Raw genomic sequence first — 23,281 nt, forward strand, 5'->3', positions numbered from 1 at the left:
AACAGAAAACCACCCAGCAGCTTAGCTTTCCTTTTCTCAGAAACTGGAAGTGCAGCACCAACATTATCAGCTGTGCACCTGAGATCTCTTCAAGTCATGGAGCTGCAGAGAAAGGGGAGAGAACCCCAGAGGAAAGCGATTTTTGGTTTAGCCCTTGAGTTTCTTACCATCTCTAGCAGGTTCAGGAGGAGCTGGCTGTGTCTCCTGACTATATTATAAGCTCGACAACAAAGCTCCACAAACTCCTGAAAACGCTGGGGGTTTTTTCCACCCTCTGTTATGAAATATTCCATCTCTGATGTGAAGATGAAGGGAGCTCGGTCCCTGGAAAAGAGAACAATTACCTGAGAAATTTCACCCAAAATAGCTAATCATGCAAGACAATATTTGTAACTCATTATTCACATTTCCAGTGTTTTCCAGTATTACCTTCCTCATCATTTCATCTCTCCCTTTCTCAGTGTGGAAATCTCTATTTCTCTGTCTGGTGCCACTGACTGGGACAGAGACAGGTTTGACAGCAAGAGTTTCTGAGGGAGAAATCCAACACCTGAACAAGTGCTTTCCTCTGGCTCTCTTTGCTTTTCTTTTTAAATCCTTGTTGCTTTAATTTCTTGACTCCATCCTGAAAGTGAATCTGGAAACAAGTTCTCTCTTGCTATTGAAATATTTAAAAGTTGTTCTCAGAGAGGGTGGGTTATAAATATCAGCTCCCTACTAGGCAAGAAGGGGATTGAAGAGAAAACCCTACACTTCCACAATCCAACAAGAAAAGCCCAAGGTACGATGCTCTCATTAAATATAAACCATTTTGAAGAGATTTTTCTGACTCAAGTTAAAAGGGAATATAAATACATTGTCTTGCTTTCTCTAGAGTTCCTCTGTGATCACCCTTGGTGCAGAATCTGACAATATGGTTTGCCTTTTATTCTTATCACCAGCATGGTTTGTGGCTATGGCATGCTATTGCAGAAGAAAACAGATTAAGCAGGCTACTCCTAACAATCCTATCATTCAGTAGTTCCAGAAAGGACTGATAAACTCATTCTCACACAGAAAATCCTACTGCAGTGATTTACCCATCACAACTGTGTACACAGAACCATGTAAACTGATTACAGGGCTCTTTCCCAAGGCAGTATACAGAGTGTTAACCCTCCATTCAAAAGAAATTTAAATAAACTCAGTGTTTTTGGTGAGTTCAGATGCAGAAATAAATTTCATGATGTCTATTTCTTGCTAAAACCTCAAAAATGGGCTGAGTCAACCCATTGCTCCCTGGTGCATTCATAAATGAGAAAGATGAGATTTCCTGGGAGTTTTCCTCATCTTCCCATAAAAGTGCCTGCCTTCCATTACTGCAGAAAGAAAAACAAGTTGTCAGGAGATTACAGGCCACAGCTGGAAGTGTAAGTCACAATAAATGCTCAGGTGGCCTTCCCACTTTTATGTTTGGAAACGCTCCCATGGCAGCTAACTTTGAATCTCCTTGGATGTCTTTCACCTCCAAGCAGTCCAGGCCACTAGAGTGACTTTAAATATATATATATATATATATATATATATATATATATATATATAATCCAATTCAGTAAAGTAGCACTAGGCATGATGGAGGTCGACAATAAAAATTCTTCTTTCCCTGCACATTTTTCTGCACGATGCAAGATGTGAGTGCACATTTGGAGGGTTATATTAAAGTGTGACTGTTCCAAAGTTATTGTGCACTTTTGTGCTGTAGATCTGGAAGAACTACAAACCTGTGTCTGTTACTGAGTCCTGTGAGTTCAGGTTTTCCCAGAACCTTCTCTCACTCATTCATTCATTTGTCTTTTATCTTATTTTTTATCAGTGGTATTCAAAACAGACATTAAGTGCTAAATAAACTGATACAATTAGAATAATGAAATTCAATTTGTTGAAGCCCATAGGAAAGAGAGACAGAGAAAATTATCAACGTTAACATCTTGATGTACATGTGGATAGAAGGCCAATCTAAATCCTGATTTGAAAGCATTTTAAGATCTCAAGAATGGCTAAACCCCAAATTTGTTCTTAGGCTAAAACATCCCAAGTCAAAAACGTATAAATACGAAGGATTTTGTTAAAAATTCCTATTTGATTTCTGATGTCCAACTGCATCAAGAGACACAATTACACCATGAAAACACAGCCCCCTCTGAGCTAGTCCAAATCTCCCACATTGAGCTGCTTGAGCTGAAAATAGATACTGCAATCAGAAATGGCTTTACTGGAAGAAATATTGTGTTTAACATTGCTGGGTTGGGCTGAGGGCCAACTTCCCCATAATGTAATGATTGCAACATTAGTCATTTCTCTTGCTGTTGTTGCTAAAGGATCTGGGTGAGCACACAACTGTTATTTTAATATTTACATTATTTATAGATTAATTTTACTTGTGGGATGACTGAGAGCAGTTTTAAAAGGTTCTTAAATTTCTCAGTTTCTTTTGTGAATATGTTCTAGGGCGTTAGGCCAGTCCTCCCTTGTCAACATGCGAAATATGATCTAGGAATTCCATTTCTCCTGTTCTGTTTAAGGTCTTTTGCTATCAGAGCCTCTCCCACAAGGTAAACCCTGCAACCCCTGGATGCTGCAACTCCAGTAAATAAGCTGGATGTTCACAAAGAGAACACTTTGCAATGTAAATTATTAAAAAACCCAACCAAACAAAAAATAACAAAAAAACCCCAAAAAAACCAACCAAACAAAAAAAACCCAAAACAAAACAAAAAACCAACCAACCAAAGAAGCAAAAAAAACCCAAAAAACTAAAACAAAACAAACAAACAAGAAACAAAGAAAAACACCCCAAAACAAAACAAAGGAAAAAAAACCACCAAAAAACCAACACCAAAACAAAAAAACCTCAGATATATAAAATATATCTAACTTAGAATATAGGAAACGAGACCCACTCGAAGGAACAACACAGCCATTTCTCACAATAGCATTATAAAATAAAGTTTCAGTGGGAAGAGATGCTTACTCCCTGAACAGAACATCAAGGATTCTGAAAAACCAATTGACAGGATGAATGTCTGTGCACAGATGTAAAATGTTCCTGGCTGCTTTCACAAACTCCTTTGGATAATAATAAAGCAGAAGGAGGTTTTGGTTTAAAAGAAAGGTGTCTGCTAGGGAAAGCAGGGCCTTTCCTTAAATGGAGGAATCCATCCCTTTCTCTCTGAATTAGTTTAATTTTGAAATTCCCAACAAAGGGAACATTCTCCAGAAAAATTACAGGCAACCAAGCCCAGTCACTGCCCATGATGAAGGGAAAGTTTACACCAGCAGATGGAGGCTGTTTTAGTCTCCAGAAGGAGAAAAGCAATTCGTGCCCTGCTGCTGCATGTACCACACCCTGTGCAGATGAACCTCACCCTTCTGCACAGGCTGTATTTCTGCATTTAAATCAGGACTGTCTTTTAATCAGCATTTTCTGTATTTTAATCAATATTTAATCTTTAACAGGCAACCTTTTCTGGGGCAGAGTGCCAAGATCACATTCCATCCTGGCATTGATTCACAAGATGAGCAAAGCCTGGGAACAGCAGCCTTCCCTTGGTCCTCTGTCTATCACATGGCTCGCATGAACTTACCTAAGAGTTACAAAAATTAAATACTTCTTACCTCAAAACACCCCCGAGATCACAGCTAAGGCCTGTGATATTTCATATGCACGAGATGTCTGATGACCAATGACTGTGTAATGGGACCAGAGCCCCCTGGACTAAAATCTGGATTGGCACAACTTCCGCCTCCATCAAACTGAAGAAATGCCTGGCATAACTTTAAAAAAACTGCTGGGATGAAGTATGAAGTACTTTCAAGTAAAAGCCTTTTACCACATCTCTGTGGACCAAAAGCCTTTTTTATTCCTTATTTATGGTGTGCTAAAGAAATATGGAACTGAAGCAGTGTTGAATGACCTCTATTGTGTAATTATAATGTTTGGTACCATTATTTTTAGAAAAGAAAAGCCTCACTGAGAGAACTAGTATGGCTTGAGAATGACCAAAGATGTACAGCCAATAAACCCCCAAAATCATTAAAGCTACCTTATCACATCTTGCCTACTCTTTCCTTTCCTTTTTTTCCTTTTTCCCCCACTAAAGCCCTAGATGAGATGAATGAACCCTTTGGTTTTATACTAGAAATCAATCAAAAAGGCAATAGTCCTGTTTATGACAGAGTCTGATTGCAGTCCTGGACTTTAAAGACTAATACTTTACTATGGCTGTGACAAAAGAGTTTACTCAAGCCATTCAGTGAGAAACAAGGCTACGTTATGGGGGTGTTATTTTTTTTTTTTCTCTTTTAGAGATTTAAGATTTTCACGTGAATGTGATTTGTAGCTCCTCTGGAGATTAGGAATGTTTGGATGATAAATCATGAGAGGGGAAAAAAGAAAGGAAACCTCAAGGAAATGAAGAGATCATCATGCAAAAATAAACTTGGTCTGGGGTGATGGGAACATCTACTGGGACTTCACTGTGGGCTAGAACTGTGCTGCATTCCAAGAAAACCAGTAAGAGCATCAATATTTGTTATGAGACCCTAGATGTAAACTGCTTAACACAGCTTGTAAGGTCAGAAATGGTTTTAGTTTTTCCTACTCTGAATCTCACAGTGCAGAACATTTAAGAAGGATACACTGACTTTTTTAATATTAAATAGGAAAAGCATGTGAGACAACTGGCAACAAATGACCTTTGCTCTGATCCAGTCTAAGCTTCCCAACAGTGCACTTATGGAAAAGTCCAAGTCACACACATTAATGCAAGGAGATCAGATCTGTTCTAGTCCAGCTTTTCCTATGGACAGTGTGTGGGAAACCACACAGAACTCTCTGCAATTTAAAAATCAGCTGCTCAGCACCTGAACCCTCCACATATTCCCTGACTGCTTTGAAATCATTTTGGCTGGGTCAAGAGTGACTGATAATATTCAGCATGACTTTGTGGAATTTAGATGTATCCAATAAAATAGGAAAAGCTTTTAGGGAGTGCTTGACTGCTGGCATACTTTGCAGCAAAAGCCAAAAGCTTATTGAAGAACACAGAATAAATGAACATGAGTGCTTATTTCTCTAAAGCCAAGTGAAAATATTTAATCACAGTAATCATAGACATTTGTAGACACAGTAAAAAACCATAATCAATGGCACTCCTTTTATATACTAAATAATGAAACAGGGAACAACCACACAACACAATTCATCACCAGCAAACATAAAGAAATATGCCCGAGTTACAAGAGATACTCCATTTTTCTTCTTATCAGGACAAGATCATAAACACACTTCTGGGATTTTTATTTAGCCTATTCTCAAAGATTTTTATGATAGAGCTCTTCTCCAACCTCCTTATCAAATGTCTGTTTTAGGATGTCCCTCACAGCATTTTTTTCCCTTAATCTAACTCTTGCTGCGCTTTCATCTTATTAATTCTTGCTCTTTCCTAAGGGGACATGAAGATCCCATCTTCCTAACAGCAGCCTCTAAAATATTTGCAGACTACTACCTAGTCTTTCCTGAATCTTCTGTAGACAGGTGCTTCCACCTTTTCTCACAAATCTTATATTGCAGATGTCCACTGATTTTAATTGTTTTTTTCTGGACTCCTCATAATTTCCCCGAACTCTTATCTCCATCTTTCTAAAAGTAAAATGTTAAAAATATTCCAGGGGAAGTTTTCCAGGTGTGAAGTGAAACAACAGGATTGTTTCAAATTTCAAGTTTTCTATCCAATATCTTGCCATCAACTCATATTTGGCTGTGGTAAAACTCTCAGATGCCTTTCTAAAAAAATTCCTAATCCAAACTTTCACCACAACCACAACCTTGTAAAAAGGGCCTCTACCAAAAAGTGAACATACACAAAATGAAAGGAGCATTTTATTGCTGCTAAACACACACACACACAAATAAATTCTCTATCCCACCATACTGGTTACTAATGAAAATACTGAAAGATGCCACATATAAAGATATTAGTATTTATTAGTTCATACCCTGCCAGAACTTGAAAGATGTCACCAAAGTGGAGTAAGCCACCAACATCGTGGTGGCACTTTGGCTGTGAGGAACATGGGGTGGTTCACCCAGGAGATGAAAGGTTTTTAAGAGGCCAAAGTGGATTTTCTTGTACCTACATGAGGCACTAAAACAGATGGATCCAGACAACAATAAGAGAGAAATCTGAGCCAGCTGAAGTTCTGACTTTCAAGAAGAAGAAGAAGAAGAAGGAGAAGAAGAAGAAGAAGGATTAGAAGGAGGAGAAGAAGAAGAAGAAGAAGAAGAAGAAGAAGAAGAAGAAGAAGAAAAAGAAGAAGAAGGAGGAGAAGAAGAAGAAGAAGAAGAAGAAGAAGAAGAAGAAGAAGAAGAAAAGAAAACAAAAAAATTAAAAAAAAGAAAAAGAAAACAATAAAAAAAACCCAAACCAAAATCCCCTCACTATGAGGAAAAGTAAATATTGAAACAGGTTGCCTTGGAAGATTATCCTAGGAGGTTTTAAGGTTTAGATGGACACAGCCTTGGGTAAACTGGTCTGAATTTAGTACTGACCTCATTCCCATAACACAGAAAGGTTTCTGAATGCCCTGAGCATCCTTAGCTTAAGTAGTCTACATATCTTGGACAATTAAAACTTGCATCTAATATTTTTTTACCTACATTCTTGTAGGTAAATAACCAGGCCTATATGAGTTTACATGGTTTTAACTCATATTGTGCCATTTCTGCTGCTGTTTGAGACATCTACTGCAATAAAAGATTTAAAAGTACAGATCTGAAGTCTCATTTCTCATTGCAGTTTAACCGATGGTATTTTTTTATATTAATGTCTACCTTTAGAGATAGAAACATTAACCTAGAAAGAATTTCCTGACTTCCTTAGGTAGATAGTTCTTAAACTATTATGGCTTTATTTATTTATTCATTAAGTTATTTTTTTTTATGTATATCAAGTTTGCTATTATTATATTTTACTATCACAGCCTCAGTGTTAACTCTTCAGTAAAATCACTGTGTTGAACATACCCACTATTTTGATTAGCCATAAAAGAAGCATTTCACACATTGGACTGTCCTATTCTGAAAGATTTCGTGTTCCTGTCAGTAACTGAATTGGCCACATGGAGATTTAATCATGTTTAATGGACATAGTGGAAAACAAGCTGTAATCCTTGCCCAAGATGGGGACTCTGATTTGTGAACCTGGAGTTTCCCCCTGTAAACTGAGTCAGGGTAGCTACTCGTGCGTGCCTGCACAAGGGAATGTGCAAGGGAAAATGACAACAAAAATCCCTTCACACCGAGGGTCAGTGGGAGCTCTGGAGGGGGAAAAGCAGAGATTTGATCACACCTGGTCCTGTGGGATTGTGGTGCTGACCCTGCAGGGAGCAGGGCAGGGCTGCTCACAGCTGGGCTTCGGCACAGAGCCCAGGACACCACTGGGACACATCTGGGACACATCTGGAACCTTCCATGGAGCAAGGATTTGCCAAGGCTCACAATGGGAACACAGAAGAGTTGGAGGCACCTCTGGATGGATTTCTCCCTGGATGGATTTCTCCCTGGATGGATCTCTCTCTGGATGGATTTCTCCCTGGATGGATTTCTCCCTGGATGGATCTGTCTCTGGATGGATTTCTCCCTGGATGGATCTCTCTGGATGGATTTCTCCCTGGATGGATCTGTCTCTGGATGGATTTCTCCCTGGATGGATTTCTCTCTGGATAGATCTCTCTGGATGGATTTCTCCCTGGATGGATCTGTCTCTGGATGGATTTCTCCCTGGATGGATTTCTCTCTGGATAGATCTCTCTGGATGGATTTCTCCCTGGATGGATCTGTCTCTGGATGGATTTCTCCCTGGATGGATCTCTCTGGATGGGTTTCTCCCTGGATGGATTTCTCCCTGGATGGATTTCTCTGGATGGATTTCTCTCTGGATGGATCTCTCTGGATGGATTTCTCCCTGGATGGATTTCTCTCTGGATGGATCTCTCTGGATGGATTTCTCCCTGGATGGATCTGTCTCTGGATGGATTTCTCCCTGGATGGATTTCTCTCTGGATGGATCTCTGGGTGGATCTCTCTCTGGATGGATTTCTCCCTGGATGGCTTTCTCTCTGGATGGATCTCTGGGTGGATCTCTCTCTGGATGGATTTCTCTCTGGCTGCAGTGCCCAGCCTCTGCTGCAATCTCCTTTTCTGCCACAGCCCAAGCACAGTATTTGTTCACTTATGTCACAGAATTCCAACCATTCCGTGCAATGAGCTGATGGTGCTCTTTGGGAGGTTCCTACAAACATCCTCCCTGAAAGATCTGCTCTGCTTTAGGAACATGCTTGTCTTGAGCAGTTTCTGACATGGAAAGCAGCCTGCACTCGGTCACCAGCAATCAGACTGCAAATGCCATCTGCTGGAGCTCAGTTCCTGCACTTCACCTTCAGTACCCGTATGTGAGGGTTAGCTGCACTCCTGAATTAGTGGTTTGTCTCTATTTTTGTGCTTTTACTCAGAGTTAGGAGTAAAACATGAAGGAGATGAATTTCTCATTTGGACTTGGTAGTTTATTAAATCTTATTTAAAGTACAGAGAGTTCTGCAACACTTCTAGCTACTAGTTAAGAGTGAGCAAAATGGAGATGAACCTAACTAGTTACAAGATTTTTTAAAGCTAAATATTTTAATAAAGAGCTAACACCTATATTATTTATATATTTGGCTTAACCAAACACTTGTGACCAGCACTGTAGGATTTTTTTATCTAACCAAAAACTACTACCTGAAAGCATGTAGAAGGAGACAGGAGGAGGAAAGAGACAACTCCCAGAAACCTCCATCTTGTCCCATACCTATTACTATACTCTAAAAACCTCAAATTCCAAACCTTTCCTGTGAAATCACACACTTCTATTTAACTATAAGCACATTATTTTAACTCCAGCACTCAAATTTGGAATCCTTCTACAAGGCCTCAGGTCAAAAGCAGTGTTCTCCTGGGGGTCCAGTGTCAAAAAACACAGAAAGTTCCAAACTCCCAGGTTTCAGGGTTCCACCACCCATATTTACAGAGCTCAGTGCAGCATCTCCCATGCCTTACACCATTTCCTAAGACTGTCACATTTTCTGTGTTTTTAGGGTTTATCACTAACCCTATTGATAAATCACATTTTCTGTGTTTTTAGGGTTTATCACTAACCCTATTGATAAACCACTTGAGAGTTAATTCACAAGGAGATTGCAGTAATTCCTCTTGTTAGCAGAGATTGTTGTACAATTGCTTTTTGTGTCCTGGCTGGCCCTCAGCAGTGAAAAAGATTCTAAAGCTGGGACCTAAAAGGAGCCTTAAAAGAAACAGAACAACTTTCTATGCCCCTACCCATGGAATATTCAGCTAACAGGCTTTTTCAGTATGAGATGGATATTTAGAAAACACAGTAATAGATGGTTGCAGGGCATTTGTATATCACAAGGCAAAATACAGAAATAAACCAGTGATGAAGAAATTGAATTGCAAAGAAATTCCTTGGGGCAGGGGATGAAATCCTACATGCATTAAATACATCAGTATGCTTTCCAGTTAAGGATGAAGGACAAAGGTGTAGTGGGCAGAACAAGCAAAAGGAAAAAAAAAAAAAAAAGAAAAAAAAATAGACCAAGAAAGAGAGAATAATTTAAAAGTGCTTGATGCATACTTGACTGTGTGTGAGAACAGCTTCCTCTGAATATAAATGTATGTTTGAGTGAGAACAGCTCCCTCAAACATAAAATAGTGTGGACAGGAAGCTTTCAGAAAAAGAGGTGACACAATACCGAGTTTCTGATGGGAGCCAGGAGGAGAAAACACACATCTTTAAAAACAGTCACACTTGGAAAGGATACCCAATAAATCCATTATCAAAATGGACAGTGGCCATGATGCCTTCTTTTCCTTTTCTTTCAGTTTACTGTTAAACTCCCCATCCCTAGAGCCATATCCTACAAAACATCTCAGGGTGGCTAACAGAAGGAGAAGGAGGGAGAGGAGAGACGAGGGGAATTTGACAGGAAATCACTTAAATACCTGATGTGCAGCCAACCTCCCAAAGCAGAGGGAATGCTGCTGATGGCTCTGCAAGCATCAACTTGTCCAGCCCACATGATTGTCAACAGGAATAAATCCCTGATTTATTTATTTATTTAACTTCTTCAGGAAAATGAAGGTAGGCAAGCCGTTTATGCCACCCTTGGAGTGAAGGAAAAGCCAAAAAAGATGCTGAGAGTTGCAGCAGACAGGAATTGGTTTCCAGGAAACTCAATTCAAGAAGAAGAGCAAGGCTCTTGCGTGAACAGAACTGGATATGGTGAAATCCACACAGACTGTGTGGAAAAGCCACTATTGCCTCCCTTAATTGTCTGAGTACTTGGAAAAGGATCACCACAAAAAACCTGAAGATATGAAGTGGGCAGTGAACATAATTTACTCTGATTTCAAAGCATTTCAGTTGAATTCCCTGAACAAGAGGCTATTACTGAAACAAAAACAAAACAAAAAAACCCCAACAAAACAAACAAAAAAACCCAAAAAAACCCCAACCAACCAAACAAAAACCAACAAAACAAAACAAAACCCAACCAAACACAAACAATGCAAAAAACAAACAAACAAACCAACAAACAAACAAATAAACAAAACGCCAGCAAACAGAAAAAGGCAGACTACCATCCAGGCTCAATAATTTCTTTCAAAATTTATGAACTTCTTCCCTGATAAATTCAAGCCCCTTTAGGCCTTGGAGATGCTGTTTCACCTACAGGTTTTTGTGCATATTTCCCCTTTCATTCTTTATTTTAAACATCTGTATAATGTTGTTAAGATCTTTTGGGCTGCTGAGGTGCCTCAAGTCATGAAATGAAATCTTTGCAGAGTTTCAGTCAGAGATTTTTGGAGGGTGGTACACAGAAAGTGAATAGTGGCAAAGAATTAGGAGTGACCATTTCACAGAAACCAATAAACCCAGACCCATCACGTGTGCAAAATAAACTACAGAGAAGGGATTTTTAATACCGAAAACACCCACTGAAATCTTTCAGCATCTAATACAGGTTGGTACGAGGCTTTGTGCACAAATTTAGGAAACAAAAAGTGATTATACTTTCAGGTTTTTACTTCCAAGTTTTTTTGACTCCATGTGAGTACTCTAAATAAAAATTTTAAAAGGTAAGAAGAAAAAAAGAAAAATCTATTATTCTCAAATTCTTCATTCTTCCCCATTTTTCCTTTCTCTTAGGAAAAAAAGACAAAAAAATGTAGATACAATGCAATAAAAAATGCAGATACAACTTATTTTTCCATGTCCATATGCCAGCATTTCTCTTTTAGAAAGAAATACCAGTTTTTTGTTTTTTTTAAATCAACACTTCTAGTGAGACATTGCCACACTTTTTAGGTGATTAACACTAAAGATGAAATGTATTGTTTTCAAAATAAAAAGAGACACTTCTACATTTCTATATAGTGAGATGTTCTGAAATTTTTCTCATTATAATAAAACACCAACCTAGGAAGCAAATGTGGGAAGCATAATTTTCCCATATTTTTGAAACTTCCCTAATAACTGGAATTTCCCAAAAGAATAGTTAGGCTGCCTCTAGTCATTAACTTTGTAGAAGAAAACCAGCTTAGCAGATTTAAATTCTGGGAAAACCATGCCAAGAGCCGGGATTAATTTGGCAAAGAGACAAGAGGGTGTCTGTGATTCAGATCAGGGAAATGAAAGGGCCAGTGCTGGAGGAAATCAGGATATTTAAAGACACTTAAAAGACACTTCAGGTGGATATTTCAAGACAAGAATGGGCACTGATGCTATCACCAGGTGGATTTACAGCGTGCCATGAGCTGCACGCTTCGTGTCTTGCCACCAAGTCTCACACCACACATCACTGACTGCAAAATGACAGTGCTGGGGGCTGGCTGCTGAATTTTGGATTAGTTCAGTTAGCGTGGGATTTCAATAAATCTCTTGCTGCTTAATTCGCCAAGGAAGGAGTGTTCAAAAGGAGCTGGTCAGAACAGAAAAAAAAAAACAAACCACAAAACAACAAAACAAAGGCAAGCAAAGCGTGGCAGGTGAAAGCACGAGCCAGACACCTTCTTCCAAAGCCCTTCATGACTGCCCTGGTCCTGGATAATTATCTGGAAAATATTCCACTGTTTATGTGCAGGTGGGTCTGGGTTGATTACCACGGGACACTCAGTAGATGAAGAATAAGGCAATGAAAATTAAACAATAAATATTTCTTTGTAGAGTTTGAAGTGTACCTGCAGACTCGGCTGCTTTGGGGGAACGTAGGGTCAAAAGTGGAGGCTGGGTTAGAGAGTGAAAGGAGAATTTTATTGCTGCTAGGAAAAGGTGTCATTCAGTGTCATTAAAAAAAAAAAAAAAGTAGAGAAAGTAATGAAATCTCATGGTTCAGTAGGAAAGTTTCCTATGAGACTTTGGGAATAATTCTTCTGCCAAGCTCTCTGTTGTTTTGTTATTGGTTAAACAGGTCCTAAGCTTCCCTCCAGCACTTCTGGAATATTAGCTCTAGATCCCAGGAATGATGAGTTATTAGTACTATTTAAAGTATTTGCTGCACATGGAGAAAGAAAGTTCCTAATTCCTTTCCCCTCTCATATCAGGAAGCACTGATTTTTAACGTGGAGTCAAAACTGAGCAGATGTATTGGGTATCATTTAAAGATGAAGGCAGGAATTAGGAAGATTTACTAATCCTTTTTTGAGGTCTCATATGATCAGGAATGCAGAAGTGAGCATGACTGGATGAATCATGTCAGCTTCATGCTGCTGTTTTTTTCAATATTATTTTGGAGTATGATATTCTGGGAGCACATAAAACTCAAAAATCTAATGAGAACCCAAAGCAAAGTACAAATACTTCCTATAATATAATATAATCTAGTATAATATGAAATATAAAATAATAGAAATAAATATAACATAATATAAAATAAATATAAAAATAAAATACAAAGTACAATATAAGAGCTGTTAAAGGAACCAGAGCTGTTCCAGGACTTGCCTTGTGGGGATGAGTGGATAAAACTAGCACAGAGAGCTTCCCATTTTGGGAGAACCTGAAATCTGCGACCTGTAAAAATGTGATATCCCTGTGTTCCAAATAATGTCACATTTCATGGAGGCGCATGCAACTCCTAAGAACAATAGTCATTAATAAATAATGTGATTAATGGATTTAGTGATTAATAAATCACTACAACATTAGTGCTGTATCTGCTCAGTCAAACGTGGGCTTGAGGAAAACAATGATTGTCCCATGGTTTTTGCAACCTGCTCTTAGGTGGGACACCCAATCTTCCTAAGAAATCACAGGGGCAGTGCATGAATGGAGCTTGTAAATGGGTGATTTTATTTATTTATTTATTTTTATTAATTTATTTTCTATCTCACTGCATCGGGAAACAGGAAAAGAGGCTGCTGTTTGTGGAAGTGACTCTATTATAAGTTTTCACAGACTTAATAAGAAGGTGTAGTATAACTGAGCTGTAAAACAGCAACATTAATATCTATTTTTATTATTGCCATTGTATCATTTAAATTTGGTTATTGCATCCCCCACTTTTATTTGCTTCATCCTGTCATTCACTCAGTAATTTTTTGTTTATGTAAAATTGCTGCCCAAGGAATTCCTGCTAGGTTCCAATAGGAGAGAAGGATGCAGCACTTGACAAGGAGTGTGCACGAGTGTGTTTTTATAACTCTGCTCTGCTTTATTCTTCCCACAGCAAATAAGGAGGATTAAGGGTGCACATCTTGAATGATGGATGATAATTCTAAACACAGTAAGGAAATCTTTTGACTGCCTGATTTAGAAGTATTTATTATCCTCATCAGCTCCCCTGATATCAATACTCCCATGCTGTTATGTCTGTCTGACACACTGAGATAGTCTAGTGCAGACAGAGGCCAGCTTAAGCAAAAATCAAAAAACCCAAAAAAAGAAAAAAGAAACAACAAACCAAAACAAAAAAAACCCCAAAAATCATAAACAAAAAAACCAAAACAAAACAAACAAAACAACAACAAAAAAACCCAAAAAACAAAGAAACCCCAACCGCTCCCCCCCCCCCCCCCAAAAAAAAAATTAGCTCAAACTTAATTCTGATAGTTGTTAGAGAACTTTTTTAGGAGACGTACGCACGCTACTCATCTTGTCACTAAAAGGGATCATTCATCCATTCTTTACTCTGCTAAAACTGCTCCTTTGTGTTCTGCACATGCTGGCATTACCCTGTCCTTATTCCATTTCAATTCATTCCTTCATCATATGTTCACATTAGGAACTTGGATACATATTAATCATTATAAATTAAAATAGAAATTAAAATCTGGTTCCTTCTCTGAATATGGGAAGAAAGTTGTCACTAAGAGACATATATGGGTTTAGATCCATTTTTGCAACCCTCTTCTGTTGGGGGAAAAAAAAGCAATGGACATCAGAATTCTCCTGTGCGGGTCTCTACTGAACTACATCATTCAAATTCCTGACCAAACAAGGATTTACGTTTTTCTTCTACACTGAGAAGGGATCTCCAACAACTTTAAATCCTTTTCCAGTCATTCCTACACTTTTTAGAAGTTGCAAGAAACAAAAAAAAATACATTGTTTTGGAGAAGGCGGGGGGAAAAAAAAAGAAAGTGTAATCTCATTTGTATTTTTTTTAAATGGGAGTTAATAAGGCTGTGAAACTTCAGACAACTGCTTTAAAGATTCCTGTGTGCTACTATAGACACCAACCTTCTTATGCTTCCAAACATCTGTGCGTGACCCAAAAATCTTCCAAAATCAATGTGGAACATGTGTCCAGCTTTTGTCAGCATTATGTTGTCACTGTGTCGATCACAGACTCCCAGGATGAAGGTAACAACACACCAGCCAGCACAGGAATAAAAGAAATTCCTTGTGGCCTAGTGAGTAAAAGAAAAAAAAAAAAGCTCTTACATGAAATATCCAGATATATTTTTGATCCTAATAATCATTTTTTTAAAAATGTGACTAATAATTATTATTTTTTAATGTAATTTTACATATGTTATGCTTGTAATTTTAGCAGGTTAAAATTTTACCAGGTAATTTTGAAAAAAGTTTCACAAGACAAGTCTGGGCAGGAACTGTGCAGGGGTGGCACTCAAACATTTCAAAGTTACAGCACAAGAACAATTCTATGAGTGAGGTTTTCACCTTGTGTTCCAAAGATACCTGGAAGTCTACAGAAAACTTTAAGGCAAAAGGTGCTAAAGAAAAAGATAAAAAACCTTGGCAGAAAGCTGGCATTTTCTGTTCAGTGTTCTGCAGGCATATTGCAAAAACAACTGGTAGGAAATTATTTGGAAATGCACATTTTTAACCATTTTCTTGGTCAACGATGCAGGTTGTTCTTCAGCCACTGCATCAGTTTACACCTACATGGATTCTCTTTTTCTTTCCTCCAGAACTCAGTTCAGTTCATATCCCATGAATCCAAATCACAATGTATACAAGGCAATGTGGAAACCCAAACCACCTTAACCTGGATCTTCATGTTTTTGGACAAAACCTACATCAGCCAAGGCAAATGACTCTTTAGGCTTTCAGGAATTCCCTGGGGATGCAGGGTGCCACCTGCAAAGGCAAGGCAGGACACAGCTCAAGAGTTCCTGAATTTTCTATCAAACTCTGCTATTACTCACTTTGATGACCTTGGATAAAACACTTAAGCTTTCTATGATTTTGTTCACCCAACTGTAAAATGAGGATATTAAAGCATGTTCTGCAGCAGATTTCTGAGCACCTTAGATCCAGTGCTGTGTGAGTAAAAAATTATGAAGGAGGAAAAAACATTCACTAGCAAGCACAAAGGGAATGCATAGTAGTCATTTTATGTATACCCTATGTAATCAGATCTGACTGCATTTTATACAGTTAAAAATTTGGAAAAAATTGGATAGGAATTGGTTTTAGAATATTCCACATTCGTGGTACTATTTACAAACAGCAGCGGCAGAAGCAGTAGCAAGAAATCAAGTTTTCAATCAATAATTGGCAGTACTCTAATACAGCTAATACATAATTAGTTTATGAATTGAAATGTTGTTTATGCTTCTACCATAAGACTAAACACACAAATTTTTAAAAAAACCCAACATTCTACACAGGTTGTTCCTTTTTAATAGAATCAAATGATATATGAGTACTTCAAGTGTTCATATTCAAAATGCAGATGAGAAAATGCCTATGGAATAATTACAAAATTACTAAAGTTTACCAAACATATTTATAATACACATCTGCCAACAAGCTGCTATAAAAACATTTCATTCTCGGAGTGCTAAATACTCAAAACATTCCTTTACATTTAAAATTTTGACCACTAATTTTTTGTTTGCTTGGAAAACAGATTATAAAGACTGTCCCAGAAACATAAAAAATGTAAATTTTTCCAGGGGGCTCAGAACATGCTCACCCAACAAGGAATCGATCAAAAGATTTCCTTGGAAAAAGTTTGCTTCTATAAAAGAAATTTCCAATTGTTTGGCTGGTGCAGAACACCTAGTTTCATAAAATCAGATTCCTCACATGGGATCCCACGAGAACATGTGCTATGAAAAGCATGACCTTCTACATTTCAACTATGACTGGGTGGTTTTGATAAAACAGCTTTCTGAAATTCTAGGTATTGGCGTGGCTGTTCCCAATACAGGAAATCTGCCAAGACTTTATAAGGTTTATATGAAATAGAAAAAAAATGCAAGACCTGACCAAAAAATGTAATTTTTTTTCTGAGTTCAAGACAATTCTATTTCAATTTCTCTTCACTTTGCTACTAAATTTTCAAAACATCTCTGTAACACATTTTTATAGAAAATGTAATCCCATGCACCTGATAAAAAGCAACATTCCCTTAGATAGAGTGGCATTTAAGTGGATTCCCTGCTTTCTCTGCATGACACGTGTTTGTCTCGTGTCTGAGCCACTCGTTTTTGCTGCCTACTGAAATTTGGTTCTTCCTCCCCCCCCCCCATGGCATAACATGAAACGTGTAATGAACTTCATTACGATGTTACCTCTTGGTAACTGGATTGCAGAGGATGGTGATGGTGAAACCATTTTTTAATTGTGTTTTCCTTCAGTGGTCCTATCAGTCCAGACTCCCTGTGGATCTTCGCTAGTGTGGTTGCATCTGGCACCATCTGTACCAGCCCTAATAGCAGGGAAAAGAGTTTGCATGAAAAATCCTCAACTTTAAAAACACAGGAAGACAATACATGCATAGTGCCTGTTGTTTGATCATTCCATGCAGAAAAAAAAAAATGCATAGTTAAAAGTTTAAAAATAACGAATGCAGCGTAAAATATAGATCAGTATTGCTTTACTCTTGCTCTTGGGAAATTAGAGATAAAGGGCACTGAGTGGAAAGGGGAAGTTCTGTGAAGGAGAAATAAAATTATCAATAACAATATTGTGGATATAACTGCCTCAAAGTCCCAACAAGGTGAACAACTTAGCACTTAGAGAGATTCAAAGTGGGCAGAATATATACAAAACTAAAAAAAAAATTAATAGGATCAGATGTTTACTAATATATAAAGTTGTTTCATATACATTTATTGTCTAGAAAGGGGCAGAAATTATTGATTATTCTGGAGTACGTGATGCTGATCACAGCTTGGAGAAAGGGTACTGGGTAGTGCAGAAATTATCCGGACCCAGTTTGTCACAAACTGGGGCTCTGAAGTGCAGAGAAACCAAGAATTTTGAATTTTGCAATGCTTCACTTGAATCCTCTGCCTGCATTCACCTAATTCCTTTTTTTTTTGGTCCTGAGACCTGGCTTTGCAGCCCTGTGCCTGTCCCCACATGAGCTCCCCCGATGCCATCCTGCTACTCTGCATTACAGGCAGGACTTCCTCCAAGAATTTCACTTGGTCATGGCTCTTCTACTTCACCGTGCCCGGAAAGTGGAATTCCACTATTTGGATTATTTATGACTTTATTCAGTTTCCACTGAATGTCAGTGACAAGTGATTTCTGTGATGGCATGACCATGAAATGCCCATCTCCCATCCCCCTTGTGTGGGAAAGGTGACCATGGAGAAATTCATTAGCCTAGGACCTGGAAAACCTGTGCACCCAAACATGTGTCCTATGTGGCCACTTGTCCTTTATCCTTAATTATTAAATAAATATTAATTATATATAACCATTAAGATATAGCAACACATATTAATATTAATGTATATTGATGCATATGAACACATATTAATATGAAATATATATAATATATAAATATATATTAATTATCCTGAATTATTAAATCAATTAACACTGATGCAAACCCACGAGGAAAGACATCTGGAAAAACCATGAGGCACTGAGGGGGTTTTGCTGCTCTGATGCTGGAAGGAAGAAACTGTCAGGGAGAGATTATTATTTGCAGATGATCCCTGCATCCCTTGGCAAACATCAAATTAAAGGTTCGTGTATAGAAGAGTCTATATATGATGTCATGTCCAGAAATAGTATTCTTGTATTATGTGCCTTTGAAGCAGAAGCTTTCAAGCTTTGATTGCCATCCCTACAAAGAAGGGAGGAGTTTTTTTCCAGGTCACCACAACCACATGCCTTGTGCCTGAACCCATCTATGCTTTTCTCTTATTTCCTTTAGATCATTGCTCCTCTCTCATGTTCACTCTGTGGCTCAGAGAGCAATGACTTTCTTTTAATTTTTCCACTTTAATAGCTTTTGTACAGCAGGTAATCTGGATACATCAGCCTTCTATTTGTGCTAGGATTATTTCCAGTAGGAGATTTGGTCAGGGAAATGCAGCCAGCTTACTGCTGTCAGCACATTTCTCCAGCAAGCAATTGGTATCCCTGCCACAGCTCTGCTCTAACAACCATAAAAGAGAGAAATAGAGCTTTCAGATGAGTCAGGCCTGCCCTAAGCAACATAAATCACAAGGATATTATTTCAAAATCAACAGCACAAAGCTGTCATCGCTTGTCTGCAGGTACTTTCTGTAGCTACATGCATCTAGGCTCATTTAAGAATCTGTGTAGCACTACACTGGATTAAAACTTCAGGAGCTGGGGCCAATTTTCTCCAAAGCCCTCTTTTTTGATATGTGAATTTAAGAATGTTTTGCAAGCTGGCAGTGTTGAGGCGTCTGGAAAATTCTAGCCTAAGTTGATACAAAGTCCAATGAGTAGCTCTAGAGAGGCAGAATAAATAAATTTTATACACCACTGTTTACATGAAATATGAATAATGTAATGCAGGCTCTTTTTGAAATTGGAGACTGACCTTGTCCTTTCCCGGTAGATAAACACCTATAAATGATCATTTGCATATCCAGTCCCTCTTGGAGCCAGATGCTGTCCATCACTCGAATAATTTGCAGAACCAACATATCTTGACGTAGATCATCACCTATCTGAGAAAATTGCACATGAAATTCAGTTTTCTCCTTCAGTACCTGACCGAAATAATGTCCTATTTCATTGGGGCTTTTTTTGGCCACCAAAGCAGCTACATTAATTTCAGTGACTCTGTTTTGTTTCCCCTCAAAGTTCCTACTTACCTTTGTGTGTCAGAAGAGGACAGAGTAGATGGCACACACAGGCAGGAGCAGCTTTGACAGCCACTGAGATGGCAACAAATGATCCCTGCTTAACTGCGCCCTTTCTGCTTATTATTCCCATGTAATTATTAGAGTTTGAAAACTTAATCCAGAGGTAGGATCCCAGTTTAGTTACCTTTTTAAGTCTACTTAATGCTAGATCCCTTTGCACAAATGACAGTGTTTGGCTAACATTAAGCCTCACAACTTGGTATTTGCAAGGGAATTTTATCACAAATGTACATTTTATCCATAACGTGATTCGTATTCAGTTCCAAGCGGTGATGCAGTGATGACCCCTCTCCCCATGGAGTTAGTCAAACAATAATCTCACTGAAATGGGGCTTTAATTATAGCCATAAGAATTAATGAACAGATTATTTTCACCCATGGCTGAGTAAATGGCCTGTGAAAACAACAGCCTTGATTTTTTTCTCTTTTCCCCCCCATCCACTCCACGTAAAATACATAACTTTTATTGCTATTTTAAGTGCTTTATTCTTTCATTGCATTCTTTTTGCACAAGCATTCCAATCTACAGACATTTATTACCAGGAAATAAGAATGCAAGAAGACATAAACTCATCTTAAAAAGGCAAAATAACCAAATCTATTTTTATCTCATCAAAAAGTAATTTTGACTCCAATTAATTCTTCTTAGCAAAAAAAAAAAAAAAAAATCTTATCCTCCCCACTTACCTTCCCTCAAATATACAGGGAGAAGACAAATTAGTAATATATCCTTATCATTTATTGTGCTTCTCATTCATGCGTGAGTTATCTGTCATGAATAATCAATGGAACTGTGTTACAAGTAAAAGATATTTTAACGCAATATTTCACTGACAGGAGAAGGTGACAGCAGCTTTAATAATTCCAGCAGCTGGACAATGAGTTGGTTGCTGAACATTAATAAACAGGAAAGAAATGGTTTGAGTAGAACCAATGCAATTGTTTAAAAGCCCCATGAGCAGGTGTTTGCTCAAGTGGGTAGGAACCTGCTGCTTAATATTGATTCCCAGATGGAACAGCATATGAACCAGGTTTCTATATGTTCAGAGAAAACTTAAAATTGCTAATGTCTCCCCTTTGCAGGCCTGGAAAGCATACTTCTATTTCTGAGAATCACAGCTGCTCTAAAGGGCACATTAATTTAAGATGGCATAGATTCTATTTTTTAAAAAAAATTATTTATATAAATTTTTTAGATTTTTTTTGTTTGGAAAATGATTCCGCAAAATATCTAAGGATATTGCCATTGACAACCAACAATTTAGCATTCATCAGCCATTTCATGAACTTGTGTTCTCCTCTGAAACCAATACCCACTTTTAGGGACAACTTGCTCTTTTGAGAGAGAGCTAAGTTCAGAATGCACATATTGTCTTTTGTGGAGGTGCTGTCCTGAACTCTGCAGCTTTTCGAGGTGACAGCTGCAAAATATAGCAGAGTTTCTTCTGAGTCAGAGTTTATTTGAGCTCCTCTCCTCCATCTTCCTCAGCCCATTCTCCCACGCTGGCTGATGGGGCAGAATTGGGTTTGTGTGGGAAATGGAGCCTCTAACACTGCAGGATTTTGCTTTTTTAGAGACATATGGACAAGGCTGAGGGTTCAGTCATCCTGATTTCTCTCTTCTCTGAGACTCGCCCTCTGACTTTGATGTCATTCATAAACTAGGTATACAATATGATCTTTATTTTCTTGTCTGGTTGTCTTCACTAAGAAAAAAAAAAACAACAAACAAAACTGCCATAATTCGTTTGATTCTCTGTTGATCAAAAAGGTGACACTTTAGTGTATTGCCTCAACATATTTCATCACAAGTTCTCGTGTCAACAATAACAGGCATAAACAAGCAGCAGAGCTAAATCAAACATTCTCAGACTCAAAGTTCAAAACATAAATTAGGTGAATTTTAAATGATCATTTTCAATAGCCAAAGACCTGAGGATTAGAGGAAGAACATACCTTAAAAATAACATTGATGTTTCCACTTGGAGCGTTCGCATTGATGAAGGAGATTTTTAAGGGAAAGGCATTGGATGTGAAATAAGAACATGACTGCAGGGGAAAACAAGATGAGACAGAAGAACAACAGTGTCACGTATACAAAACACCAGGCCTGAGAAAGATTCCAGCTTTAAACGCTGCTCAGTAGCAGTGGTAGAAAAAAATAAATAATTCTTGATATTATTGACTGTTTCATTGCGTCTGAAAAACAAGAAATTCTTTTCCCCAGACAACCTGCTCCACTTAAATATCAGACCATATGAACAGATAATATGTAATGTACTAATTGTTTTTTCATTTTCGCCCAGGCCTATCAACAATAAGCTTTGCTGGAGCTGGGTAGATGTATTATACAAGACAGATCTAATGAGTCTTAAAGCATTGAAAAGCCTTTGGTCCCATTGTTTTCTGAAAAAAACAAAACAAAAAAAAACAGCCCTGGACAATCAGACATGGAAGCAAGAATGTGCCAATTTCTTTGATGAAATCACTCTGGCTGAGGATACAGGAAATTTTGGAAATCATGCTCTATTTTATGTGGAATTTATTCTAATTAAGCACAAACTCTGACTTTCATGCTCTACAGCTCCTTCCACTTGAAGATCTCAAAGGGCTTCAAAAAGCATTAACGAGCCAAGCACTGCAAATCCTGTGAGAGTTTGGGCTGGAATTATCACCCTCATTAAAAACATCCAGGGAGGGGTGCTGGGAAAACCCCTCAAATTGAAAGAGAAAATTTCAACTGAGAAATTGGAACAGAAATTGTCTTGAACTCAGAGAAAAAATATTTTTTTTGGTCAGCTCTTACATTTTTTTTTTATTTCATATAAACCATATGAAGTCTTGGCAGATTTCCTGTATTAGGAACAGCCATGCCAATACCTGGAGTTTCAGAAAGGTTTTATCAAAACCACCCAGTCATAGTTGAAATATAGAACAGCTAAAGACAATGGAGAATTAATGATCTGGGAATAATGAGCACCCCACCAGAGCTGCTGCTGTCCTTAGGGTGTCAGGGACGATAATCTGAGCTCCAGCAGACTCAGCTGTCTGCTGCTTTTCATCTGAACATCTCCAAATATTTATTGTCTGAGCCACACCAGAGCTCTGTGATGGGCCTGAGCCACTTTCAGCCATGAGATCCCGACCCCACACATGGAATTTTTCAGATTTAAATGTCTCAGTGAGTGCTTGAAAGGTTCCTGTGACATAATGTGACTCTAGTAGAGCTGGGAGAGGGGCTTGCTACTGGTAAAATCAATAGATGACACCAAAATGAATTAAATTTATGTAATTATAAGCACTTAGAAGTTCTAATTTGCATGATTATACTGACGTACAGCCCAATCAAGAAACTACGTGTATTTATAGAAAGATAATGGCCTATAATGATATAAGGAAAATGAAAAGAAAAATACCTGTTCAGATATTATATTTAAACATTTTTGTGTCTGTCCAGACAAGCTGGTGCAGTATAATAAATGACTTTATGGTGAGACACCTTTCCATTAGTCATTATTTCCAAAAACCTGAAAGCATGGAGAAGCAGCAGGCTTCAAACCCTTCTGATTCGTA

The 23,281-nt window shown here is 38.1% G+C and overlaps 1 protein-coding gene across 1 annotated transcript in view; it reads right to left on the reverse strand.

The window, feature by feature from the left end:
- PIK3C2G (phosphatidylinositol-4-phosphate 3-kinase catalytic subunit type 2 gamma) overlaps positions 1-23,281 on the reverse strand; it is a 195,065-nt gene that overhangs the window by 54,543 nt on the left and 117,241 nt on the right. The window contains exons 20-24 of the mRNA XM_062491554.1: positions 21,665-21,757; positions 19,381-19,510; positions 17,141-17,277; positions 14,835-15,004; positions 168-324 (exon numbers count right to left, since the gene is read on the reverse strand). Coding sequence (XP_062347538.1) covers positions 168-324; positions 14,835-15,004; positions 17,141-17,277; positions 19,381-19,510; positions 21,665-21,757 — 687 coding nt within the window. The remainder of the gene's footprint in view (positions 1-167; positions 325-14,834; positions 15,005-17,140; positions 17,278-19,380; positions 19,511-21,664; positions 21,758-23,281) is intronic.

This window comes from Cinclus cinclus, chromosome 4, assembly GCF_963662255.1.
Source record: "Cinclus cinclus chromosome 4, bCinCin1.1, whole genome shotgun sequence".
Lineage (NCBI taxonomy): Eukaryota > Metazoa > Chordata > Aves > Passeriformes > Cinclidae > Cinclus > Cinclus cinclus.